Source organism: Arachis hypogaea, chromosome 11 (genome assembly GCF_003086295.3).
Source record: "Arachis hypogaea cultivar Tifrunner chromosome 11, arahy.Tifrunner.gnm2.J5K5, whole genome shotgun sequence".
Classification (NCBI taxonomy): Eukaryota; Viridiplantae; Streptophyta; class Magnoliopsida; order Fabales; family Fabaceae; genus Arachis; species Arachis hypogaea.
This window is the reverse complement of record NC_092046.1, coordinates 53533633-53546725: the sequence shown is the minus strand read 5'-3', so window position 1 is coordinate 53546725 and position 13093 is coordinate 53533633. Positions and strand designations below refer to the sequence as shown.

The following is a 13093-nucleotide window of genomic DNA, read 5'->3' as shown; positions in this document are numbered from 1 at the left end:
TGTGGTTGATTATAATGAGAATGCTAAAATTCCAAAGGTGGTATGCAAATTATTTGGTGTTTGATAAATTTGTGTTGTTGATATATTAACTGGATAGTAAATTAGTATTGTGCTTGGAATTTTAAACATATAATTTTTCTTGTTGAAGATAACAAATTTATAAGAATTAGCTATAAAATATATGAAACTTCAAATCCTTCAAAATATCTATACTATTAAAAGAGCAAGCACATGTTTTAGAATTTTTTTTTACCTTTGATGTGTATGAAGAGAATTCAATAGAATTTGTATTACCTATCCATCATGTTTTGCATGGATCAGACTGGAGTTGTTATTTTTTTAATAAAATAAACAATGCATTATATTTTGTCTTAAGTTACATGAAGTGATATTTTATGTGATGTATAATTTTATTTCGTATGATTCAACCTTATTGTAACATAAAAAAAACTATGATTCATAATCTATCTTTAAATTATTAATTGTATTAATATATTATATTTTATTTTATTTTATTTTAATTATTTTAAATTAAATAATAAATTCATATATATAAAATACCTTTTTTATAATACAAGGACAAAAATATCATTTACTACTAATTTATTCTTCTTTCTCCCTAATTTTCTTTCTAACCAAACAAAGAAAATTATTCGTTCTTTTCTTTTCTTTCTTTTCATTTTCCTTTCATCCAAACAACTCAAGAGAAAATAAAAATACATTCAAATTCTTTCCTTTTTTTCTTTTTTTTTCTATTTCCTTCTTTTCTATTTCTATCTTTCCATCCAAACAAACCCTAAGAGAAAGGAATCATTGAAGCTGAGATCAATAATTCGGTCCATAAAAAATAGTAATAAATCCAAAATTTTGGTTGGAAGAAGATCCGTTGTAAGTTGTAATTAGGGCTGGCAATATATACCTACTTGTGGGTATTCAATTCGGACCAACTCATTTGAATAGGGTTGTCTACGTTCCGGATAAGATAGAGTACGGTGCGAGTTTGTTTGCAGGTACGGTAGGATACGAGTTTAGGATATATCCTACCCTACCCTATTCGCATCCCTAATATATAATATATATGTAAAATTTATCTATGTAGTGAAGAAAGTGAGTGTTGGATTCACAATTTTCCTCTTATAAAAACTTGAAATAACTACTAAACTAGTTGATGATCATATTACTTGTAATTTTATGTTGAATTTTTTTTAAGATTTTATTATTTTTAATTTTAATTTGAACTTAATTTTTTATTTTTTATTTTATTAATATGTATGAAATTTAGAATGGTTGAATTTTATATTTGATTAAAAATTTTTTATTTTTTTACATATAAAATCGAATAGGATAGAATTTAAAACTTTAAGATACGGATAAGATTAAGGTTGAGAGATTCTCAATCTACAAATAGGATAAGATAAAATTTAAAAAAAAGAATTTTAACTCAAAAAAAATTAGAATAAAATACAAACTCTATCCAATCTTACCTATTGCCAACCCTAGTTGTAATTGGTAAGTAGTTTACATTAACCGTTGTTCTTCCGTTGGATGGCCCCCGAATATATAATGAAATGAATGAGCAAAGCTGAAAAGTGGATGCAGCAGGAGGCATTTATTTGGAGAGATGTCACCATCGTATTGCCCTAGCTAGGTCGCTCTATGGGCCCAGCCCGAGATAGCCTTCCCACTTAACGCCATATTATATTTTATTTGAAAAGAAATAAATAAAAAAAATATATGTATTTTGCGGACCAACCAACGAAAGCTCGCGTGCAGTTGGTGCAACTGAAAAAATGTGTTATTTTATTTCTGAAACCAAAACAATATGTAATGTAACGTGATAGTGGCAGAGCAGGGCGGTATACATGTATCTCTATTTTATTTGCACTTTTTGAAGAGCGTATACCTGCAACTGGTTGAGGAGGATCTACCATGGCGTGCGCCAGCTATATATAAGTAACTTGAGGACCAACTCTACCAACATACACTGGGTTTAATTTGGAACACTTGAAAATAAATATGATTTTGATAGTTGATCACTCTGTTGTGATCTGATGCAACTCTATTAGGGTGATACAACGGAGGTAATAAGAAAAATTTAATGGAAAGATCCCGAGTTTGAATTTAGGGAACGGAGAAATTGTGGCTTTTCTTCACTAATAACTTCCAAATTTCTTAGGATAGTTAGAAACTAAGAAAATTAGTAAATCATATTAAAATTGTTAATCACAGTTTAAAAAGCAAAAAGATAGGGGAATAGAGTTAGGTCCACTTTTATACAGAGATAAAAGAGAAATAAAAAAAGAAAAGAAAAGGATAATAATAAGGTGGAATAATGTTATTTAAGAAACAATTTTTCAACTTAGAACCATGTTGGAAACATTCAGATAAAGCTTCAGCTTAAAAAAAAGTGTTAAATGGTTGGACCGTGTTGTCTGATTATTGTTCACTGCATATTCAGAACAGAAAAAGCTTAAGAACAACCTTAAAAGCTTTCAACACTTGAGACAAAATAACTTTAATGCTAATGAGTAGTGAACTTCAAGTTTGTTTACCTTTGTGCTTTATTGATGAACCTTCACTTTTACTATTCACGATCCATCTGCTATACTAGCTAGTGAATGGTTACATTATAAATTAAATTAACAATGCTAAGGATCAACATTTCAGTAAATAGTTTTAGTCAACAATAATTAGATTGATAAAAAAATTCAACATACAGAACAAAAAAACATCACATTAAAATTTTTCTTTTATCATTTTTTATTTTTTTCTTTCTCTCAAGTCTCAATACTATAATTTTATTCATCTATCATTAGTAATGACTTTGACCATTGTTTGCCACTGACAGCCACCCGCTGCTGGCTACCACTGTTAAATTCTAAATTCTATTTCTAAACTCTAAATTTTCTAAAAAATAAGGATTGAAAAAATAATTTTACAATTAAAAAATAACTAATGTTAACTATAAATTACTACTTTATATTTATTCGTTTTAAGTAGTAAATAATAAAAATTAATATAATGTAAAAAGCAATGAGGTTAGTATAAGCAGTTTTAAAAATGTTATATTCTGATAAATAATTATATAAAATATAATAATTAGGCAAAACTATTATGTTTAGAGCATTTGTTATCAAAAGTGAGTTTTCAATTACAAACTATTTTAACATTTAAAATACATAGTCCAAACAAACAATAACTAATGCTAGAAGAAGAAGTGAATGACCACACGCACTAGATCTCTATTCTGTACAATTTATAGATTATACATGAAAAAAAAATTGAAAATTAACAACTTTTACTAATAATCGGTTAATATTTATTTACTAGTATTTTTATCCGTAATAATATTATAGGAATATAAATATTTTAAAATTACGTCAGTTTTGTCTTAGGAGACAAAAGTCTCCGTCAACTAAAAAAAACATAATTTTCGTAGATAAAAAAATCAAATAATAAAATTTTTAATTATTATTTTTATGTGAAAGAGTTTAATTTTTTACTAATAATTAATTTAAATATTCGTTACCTAAAACTTGAAAAAATTTAACATGTTTACTTTTACATTTGATTAGGTATTAACTCTACTGCACAAATAGAAATAATTAATTTTTATGCTTACATTTAAAAATAATATATTTTTTTCTCTATGTATATAAAAATATAATTATATATTAGCATAAAAAGTATATATTAATAGTTATAAAATTAACTTAAAATTAGGTTTTTTTTAAACAATTGATCTTGATTCTAACTTTTAATCATAACATTAGTATTCTCTCCAAATTATATGTAATAAATATTCGAAGGAAAGAAAAGTAAAATATAAATTAAAAAGATAAGCGGTAAGAATTTAAAACTAAATAAAAGAAACTAAAAAAATATGCATATAATAATAATAATCATATTTTTTATTTAAATTACATTATTTTGTTAATTTTATTTTTTATAGAACAGAAAGGTAGAAAAAAATACAGAATGAAAGAAAAAAGAGAGAAAAATAAAGAAAAAAAATGAGAGAGTGGAATTTATTAATTTTAGAAGAAAAACATTTATTTTAATTATAATAAAAAAATTTGGTGACACATTATTTTTTGTCAAATTATTAATATAAATTATAAATTACAAACAGAGTGAAAATGGTAGAGAGAAATAGAAAAAAAGGGAGAGAAATAGATAAGATAATGTAGTAAGGGAGTTTATTAATTTTGAAAAGAAATATTTTCTCTCAATTTTAATAAGAAAGTGTCGTGTGACATATTTTAGTTAATAAATTAGTTAATAATATATATATATATATATATATAGCATATTTCAATTTCAATGTTTTAATTTTAATTTTAATTTTAATGTAATTAGAGAATGGTATGTTGTATATTTTGATTGTCAAATTTGTAATTAATCATTCATAATGATATATAAGAGAAATAGAGTGAGTGAAGGAATGAGAGTATAGACAGAGAAAAAGAGAGGGAGAAAAAGAGAATTATTTAATTTTTGAGGAAAAGATTTGATTTTAATTACAACAAGAAAGTGACATGTGACATATTTTGGTTGTAAAATTAGTAATATATAGTAGATATATAATATATAATATAGCTATATTTTAATTTTAATTTAATTTGAATGTAATTAGAGAATGTTACATATTTGATTGTCAAATTTGTAATTAATTATTGATAATAATATATAGAAGAGATAAAATAGTAAAAAAATAAAAGAGATAGAAAAAAGAAAAAAAGAAAAAAATTGTTTAATTTTATAGAAAAATATTGAATTTTAATTATAATAAAAAAATGACATGTCATATGTGTGACATATTTTAATTTGTTTGTAAAATTAAAAATATATAATAAATTTTTTATTTTTTAACCTTTACTCATTCAATATTTTATTAACTAATTATCGATAAAAAAGTTAATTCTTTGTCGAAACCATTATTCATAGTATACTCATAAATGAAAGTGTTAACCACAATATATATCCTTTTATATACAATGATATATTATGTATATGTGAAATGTGATTATCTTCATCCATTGTACATACTAGAAAGCTTTTAAAGCAGATGATGTGCACCACGCGGGTTGGATCAACAGGGCACACGCATGAAACCTGCTCAATAATAAAGGTTAAAAGAATAGGACGCGATGTGATGAGTACAATATAATTTTTTAAAAAAAAAATCAGGATTTTCTTAAAAGAAAATTACGAGAGTTTAAATGAACACATTTGTTTATTAAAAATACTATATGTATATAAAAATAAGAATATTAAAAGATCATTAGAATTTATTATTTTTATTTATTAATTAATTATTAATATTTAAAAGTATAAAATTAAAATATATTATTAAATTACTAAACTAAAAAAATTAAATTATAATTAAAATTAATAATAAAAAATAATAAATTTTAACAATATTCTAGTATTTTCTGTGTATATCAAAAAGAGCTTTAATTGGTGGTAATTAAGGGTTTGATGTTTAAATTTGAATCAATTTCCGGGCGTCCCGTCACAGGCAGCTGAAATAAACGTTAACACCCACATATAATTATTACTTATATATATTCTGTATGAGTTGGTGGTAGATAATGGAGTTAGATGGTGACACCATTACCTCTGTGAAGATTGATGGCGTTTAAGCATAGCGCCACCCTTATTCACACTCTCACTCAGCTTTTCCTACAATCTAGCAAGCCAACTTTAGGGGAGGGACACAACACACACATATATAATATATATTTAAAAATGTTATTTGTACACTAAAATCAGCTACTAAAATTAATCATTAATGTATTTGTGTATAAATACATGTGTAGTTTAATTTATTTTAAATATGTATTTATATTCTAATATATATTTTATATTAGTGGCTGACTTTGGTGACTGATTTTAGTGTTTAAGTAGCATAACTCATATATATTTTATTAACTTTTATTTTATTAGGGTTACCTCTCATCTTATCATAATACCTTGCTATATATAGTTTTCATCTCCTTATTGTTCCTTTTGCTTCCTATTCTCTCATCTTCTCCCTTCTTCAAACCTTTTTCACTTTTTTTTTTCTTTTTCACCAAAATCCTCGGGATCTGATCTTCACTACTCTCTTTCTCAAGTTCAATTCCCGAGGATTCATATTCATAACAAAAACTACTACTACTTTTCTTATTGTCTCTCTGTTCTTTTGTTCGCTTAATTACCTTTCTTTCAGTGCTGTTTTCTTGTCTGCTTCTCTTTCCATTCCACAAATTGTAGTGTCACTACAAAAAAGCCTTTCAACAATTATCAATAACTTCCCATCAAAACCAAGTTTTAGTGCGTGTTTACTTAGATCGCTACCGGATTCTATTTGGGGAAGGAGCAACATAGATCAAGGTTCAAGGTTCTTCTCTCAAGTGTTGTTAATTCTCTACATCTATCTAGTTTTTTTTTTTTTTTTTACTATTTTTATTACAATTGTTATATGTATTAGCTAGTGTCATGTGAATGTTTTTCTAGATCGATCATCACTAGAGTTTGAAGATGGTGTGGATCGATGAATAAAAATTAAATAACAAGTCAAGGCTATTAATTAACAAAAGTCCAAAATAATTAATATGAAAGACAACTAAAAGACAGAAAGAACCTTCTCTTAGTCAATTAATGCTTGATGTCACCTGCATAAAAATCTTTGACCACACTTTAATTTGATCTCTCAGTGTTTCAGTTGGTCGGAGTTTATATCACTAAACTCCAAATCACATGCTCTCTCTTTCTCTCTCTCTCTCTCCCTCTTATTTTAATTTTTCTTGTTTTCCTTTTTTTTTTTTTCGGAATTTGGTTTTGTACCTAACAACTATGATATTTTCATGATATCCTTCTTCAGACACGTCTTTTTTCTTCTGCAATTGATGTATATATATTTTTCTCAAATAATCTTTAATTTGGAACAGAACAAGCTGAAAGTGTTTGCCTTATGTGCTTGCTTGGTATATATTTTGTGCTATTTATTTACACAATTATTATGTGAATAAATGTGACTCACTTTGAGTGCTCTACAACCTAAAGAGGCTATGAAATAAAGTAACATGTTTTAGTGCTATATCATACATATCCTACAACATCATTCAGCTTCCATAATTGCATTCTGAAAAGCAGTGTGCCTTCTCCATAGTGTGTTACAACGTACTTCTATTTCTCTTTTCCTTTAAGCAAGAATTAAACGAGCAACATTTTATTTTTCTCTTGATAATTGAGTAAAATTTTTTGTAACGTAAAGTTATATATATATATAACCAATTAAGTAGTATATATAGCTTTATGTTGGTGTTTTATGTTTATATATATAGTAAGGGGCCTTTTTAATTAGTTTCTTTGTTCCTTCTTTATCATTTCATGGATCCAGTGGATCCAAGTTATGGTATGTACATTTAGAGTTGTATATACGAGTGTTTTAAAAATATAATTATTTATATATTTTTATTAATTTAAACCTTTAAAACAAATAATTTTAGGAGAGAGTAGATATATAAAAGAGAAAATATATGTGTAACTTTTTATAATCTTAACTGTATCATATAGTACAATATAATATGATGAGGTTATTTGGGGTAGATTGTGTATGTATAATCAAGTTGATTGATTGCAAATTTAAAGTTCTAATCTATGCAAATGGTTAGAAATATAATTATTTATATTATTTTTTAATTAATTTAAATTTTTGAAAAAAAGTAGTTCAATAACACAAATCACAGGTAAAAGAAACAGCTATATATAGCTGCCAATTTTGTTTATTCCTTTCAACTAATTATAATTGTATATGAATAAGTTATGGTAAAAATTTGCATATAATTGTTTTTATGTAAAATTGATAATTAAAAATTGTTAAATGATAATTTAATTAAATATATTAAATTATTTAATAATTATTAACTATTAATTTTAAGTGAAAATAACTGTCCGTAAATTTTTACGATATAGTATACTCCCAAATAAAAAAAAAAAAAAGTAAATATAAAGGGGATGTGTGATAACATTCTTATATGTATTTAGTTTTTTGGTTAACAGATGTACTGCCTTCTTATTACTCGAATGATGTATATGCTTGACATGACTTTCCATTAATCGTGCACTATTTATTAACATAATTGATTCCTTATTATCAATCTCATTGCTTTATATATGAGGTTCATTAGATGTATATTGAAACGAAGCAACTGTGTAACGCGTATACGTAGTGTCTAAGAGATGAAAAACTACGACTCTTGCTTCTCTCTCTCTTTGCTCTTTAATTATCAAAATAAACACAATCTGCATTAAATATGCTCCTTTGTTTTAGGCTTGGACCATTTTGTATCCTTTTTGTACCAATAATATGAATTTATTCTTACATAATGTTGCTTTGAAGATAATTAACTCTGATCTTTAACTTTTAAAGCATGCATAGATTACTGTTGACATCATTTCTAGAGTAACTTAATGTCCTTAATGCAAATGCATATATATAGCATCATTATTCATTCCATATACTTGAAAAAAGATTTGCTAAAAATTTTTACATGAAAAGTGATGTTGTTTTCGTTTTTTGTTGTTGTCTTCCCTATTAATAATACAGGTTTTTGGTTGTTTTGGGGGCGACATGAACACCTTCTCCCACGTACCTCCAGGCTTTCGTTTTCATCCGACTGATGAAGAATTAGTTGACTACTACCTTAGGAAAAAGGTAGCATCCAAAAAGATTGATCTAGATGTCATCAAAGATGTTGATCTCTATAAAATTGAGCCATGGGATCTTCAAGGTATATATATAATTATGAGAGCCTTGTTAATGGGGTTGGATTTTAATTAGCTTTACACACTTGAAACAAACATAAGGATGGTTAAAGCACGTTATCTTGTGATAGAATCACTCCTCCAAAAGATTATAGATAGTTGGAGAAAACACATGAATAATTATATATTTGATATATCTTCTCATACAAAAATTTATTTTAAGTTTGTGTAAATTTTTGGCATATATTTTTTTTATTCTTTTTTGTCAAAATCAAGAAAAATCAATTCTAAATTTTTAGGTTATAAAAATTCTAATATTATATAATCAAATAATTTTTCCTAAAACTTAAATGGTTAAATCTACAGTAGTGATTCTCTCACGAGATTACATGTATTATTTCACAAATATGAATGTTAGGGGCAGCAACTTTTGTAATTTGTAGCCATCAAATAGCCATTATTGATGGTTTTAATGATGTGAGATTGGTATGAGATTTTATCCAATTCCTCACTTTTTTTTGTTGGTTACATACTGGTCAGAATTTAACAAAGTTGCTGCCCCTAGACTTTTCCAAAGTATATATTAGATATGGCATTATATATTCACGTGTTTTTGCTGAAATTAAACACAGTAAAAAGTAGCGTAACTTAGCGTGTCGCAATCATCATCATAGAAATGATAGTATATAGGGAGAATATGAAGTGAGATTTGATAGGTGTTTTGAAGATACTGCAGAACTATGCAAAATAGGAAGCGATGAAGAAAATGACTGGTATTTCTTCAGTCATAAAGATAAGAAGTACCCAACAGGAACAAGAACGAATAGGGCAACAAAAGCAGGGTTTTGGAAAGCCACGGGAAGAGATAAAGCAATATACTCAAAGCAGCATTGCCTTATTGGAATGAGAAAGACTCTTGTCTTCTACAAAGGAAGAGCTCCTAATGGCCACAAGTCTGACTGGATCATGCATGAGTATCGCCTTGAAACCAATGAAAATGGAACTGCTCCGGTAATTTTCTTTATATAATTATTACTTTCTAATTAATTATCATATTTCATTATATATATATATAATTTGATTCACTCTTAATATAAAAAATTTTTACACATGTCTTCACTTACATATTATCAAAAACAAAATGTGATTACATAATTGAAAAAAAAATTATTATATTAATACATCAATATTAAATGAGAGAGAGAGATGAACTCATAATAAGCAATGCATAAAGAAAGACAGAAAGCAAGTGAGAGAAGTATTGAATTGAGAGAATGTAAAACTCTATTGATTTAGCTATAGCAATGTGGAGTAGCAGCTGAAGCTTGTCCAAGAAAGAAAAGGATCTTTAAACAAACTATGCTAACCGTATATCTCATCAACTAACTCTAACCCTTTATAAAATCAATAAAACTTACATTGTTTTAGAAAGCTAAAGATATCCCAATACCCAAATGTCCATAGTGCATAGTAGTGCATAGGAAATTCATAGGTAGGTTCTTTAAAGAAAATACTAAAAGTTATTGAAAAAAATTCTCTTTCTAATATATTAAATAAATAAAAAAAAATTCTATGATTATTCTCTTAAATATTTTCCTAAAAAATGTTTTAGCTAAATCCATGATTATAAATTTGTAATGCAACAAGCATGTTAGACTTTCTTAAGAGAAAAATTTAAAAGTTAGCAAAATGTAATTTTTTTTAGTATTTTTAATCATCAGCCTAATACATTTTATCTAGTAATTTAATAATACATTTTTAGTTGATATTTTTAAATATTATTAAATAATTACTAGCCAAAAATAATAAATTTTACTCATTATTGAGGATGAATTGTTTTTTGCACTAATTTCCTAACAAAGTTAGGGTTAACTGCAACAGGAAGAAGGGTGGGTTGTATGTAGAGTGTTCAAGAAGAAAATGGCAACAGTGAGGAAAATTGGAGACTATGATTCACCATGTTCTTGGTACGATGAACAAGTTCCCTTCATGCAAGATCTTGAATCCTCATCCCCAATAAAGCCACCAATAATTAACAACAACCATTATGCTTCTTCATACAACTACCACCAGTTACAATTACCCTGCAAACCGGAATTCCATCAACTTATGCAATACAACAACATGAACATGCCACGTCACGACGACGCTGCTGATAATAACAACAACTTCCTCCAACTTCCTCAGCTTGAAAGCCCTAATGGTGGAATTAGCCCCTTCTTGCAACAACAAGATCATCATCATCAGCTATTGCAACAACAAAATTCCAACAGCAATTATCATCTTGATCAAGTAACCGATTGGCGAGTTCTCGATAAATTCGTTGCGTCGCAGCTCATGAGTCATGGTCATGATGATAATGATGACGATGGCCACAACAATAATAATAATGTTTCCAAAGAAGTAATAAACAGTTATTCTGATGCTTCAATTCTCCATGTGGCTCAACAGATTGCTATGCTGGCAAATGGATCGTCATCTTCATCATCATCAAGGAGGCCTCAAATTTCTCATCAGGAATATGCTGCTTCAACTTCCACATCAAGTTCTCAGATTGATCTCTGGAAGTCATCGTCATGAAATATTTTATAATATATATATATATATATATATATATATATATATATATATATATATATATATATATATATATATATATATATATAGTATAATAACTACCAGAGATAAAAAAGAAAAGAAATTATAGGAAATTACAGTTTAATGTTGAAAATATTATGAAAAAGATCAGACCAAAGTATTGGGCTGTACAGAAGAATGCAAATATTATATATATATATATTATTCCTGTATGTATTTTTTCACCAATATAATTTAGGCAATTCATCAATTGCCAGAGTTAAGCCTATATATAGTAAATAATTTGTACTTGTATTATAGATGATGAGCTTTATTTACTATACATACAGTGAGTGAATGATGTTGGTGGAACATAACGAGCTGCGTTCTGAGATGAGTGTTATTAAATACGATTTTATTTGTTCAATACAGCTTAATTTTCATTTGCAAATATTATTATCGTAGAAATTAAATTAATATGCACTGATCATTTGTACCTGAAATAGCCACAATTGCAAATTTCTTATGGTATGCATTTTTCAAATTGAACTGTAAGCGGGTCTTTGCAAGGATTCAATTTTCATATATGTACGTGCACCTAATAAATTAAGAATATGTATATTGGAATATCAGTCACTCAAGCTAATTAACAGAAAATCTCACAGCTATTGATGATATTCTCTTTTCTTTCTTTTTTTTGCAGCTTATAAAATAGGGCTAAATTATTATAGGCAATTATATGCTAGTAAATATACCATCAAATTTTTCTACAGCAGACAAAGATATATATATACGTCACAACCTTTTATTAAATTATTTTTAAACTCTTACTAATTTATGATGTGCATGGCAAAGATAGTTAAGTCTTAATTACCTCAAAATCAAACACGCGCTACCGTTCCTTTTTTAAAAGTATTGGTTCATTCAAATTATACAATTGGAAAAATCTATGATTTTGAATAAGGAAGGCATGTGCGTGGTTTTAGCATGCAATGTTATATTTCTCGAAAGTTTTGGAAAGTGTAACCATATTTTTGGAATTCCAAACGGTAAAGGCTTTGGCAGTGACATCTCAAGAACATATTACAGATTTAGAGAAACAATTTCAACAGGTTAAGAATTTAGATGACAATTTTTTACAATTTTTACTATCAAAGTATGATGGTAATTAAAGTACTTACTTTCTCTTATGACGTATTATGCATTTAATCAGACTTGGTACACCACATAACCTATTAGTTTAATCATTAGTTACATTTGGTTTAGACTATGTTAAAGTTAATCTTATTTGTTATCCCGTAGAGAAGTTCAACTAGTTTGATACCATATTTTCTGACTTGTCTATATAAACAATTGGTATTTTGGACCATTATGTCTATTTTTATCTTAAAGTATTATAATCAATTACTCAAAATATGCCTAATATATTATACATTTTCTTTTATTTTTTTATGGCGCTCTTTGTACTGTATTAAAAGTCATATATTTAAAGAGTAATATTCTAGAGAAAATATAGGTAAATAATATAAATGTTAAATAACGTGAACAACAATTAAAAGAAAGTTAAATTAATTATTAAAATTAGATTCTTAATTTATTAGAATAATTAATTTTTTAATTTAAATTATTTAGGTTAGGTAACGTAACATTTTTTAATATACTGCCACATCATGTTCTCATTCCATCTCAACCCTCTTTTACTCTTTCACTTACACCCTCGTTCATCTCGGTTCTTTCCTCTGCCGCTCAATCCGACACTCCT

General features: G+C 26.8%; 1 protein-coding gene across 1 annotated transcript; it reads left to right on the top strand.

Moving 5' to 3' along the window:
• Positions 1-6022: 6022 nt before the first annotated feature.
• LOC112721372 (NAC domain-containing protein 7) lies at positions 6023-11334 on the top strand. The gene is made up of 4 exons (XM_025772443.2): positions 6023-6378; positions 8597-8780; positions 9491-9765; positions 10636-11334. Exons 2-4 carry the CDS (start codon positions 8621-8623, stop codon positions 11332-11334), a joined length of 1134 nt encoding a protein of 377 aa, XP_025628228.1. The 5' UTR covers positions 6023-6378; positions 8597-8620.
• Positions 11335-13093: the final 1759 nt, after the last annotated feature.

Excerpts from the sequence above, each read along its gene's own strand:
- LOC112721372 (XM_025772443.2), top strand. The coding sequence starts at position 8,621 with ATGAACACCTTCTCCCACGTACCTCCAGGCTTTCGTTTTCATCCGACT. Across the intron at positions 8,781-9,490 it reads TGAGCCATGGGATCTTCAAG|AACTATGCAAAATAGGAAGC; the intron begins GTATATATATAA and ends AAGATACTGCAG. Across the intron at positions 9,766-10,635 it reads ATGAAAATGGAACTGCTCCG|GAAGAAGGGTGGGTTGTATG; the intron begins GTAATTTTCTTT and ends TAACTGCAACAG.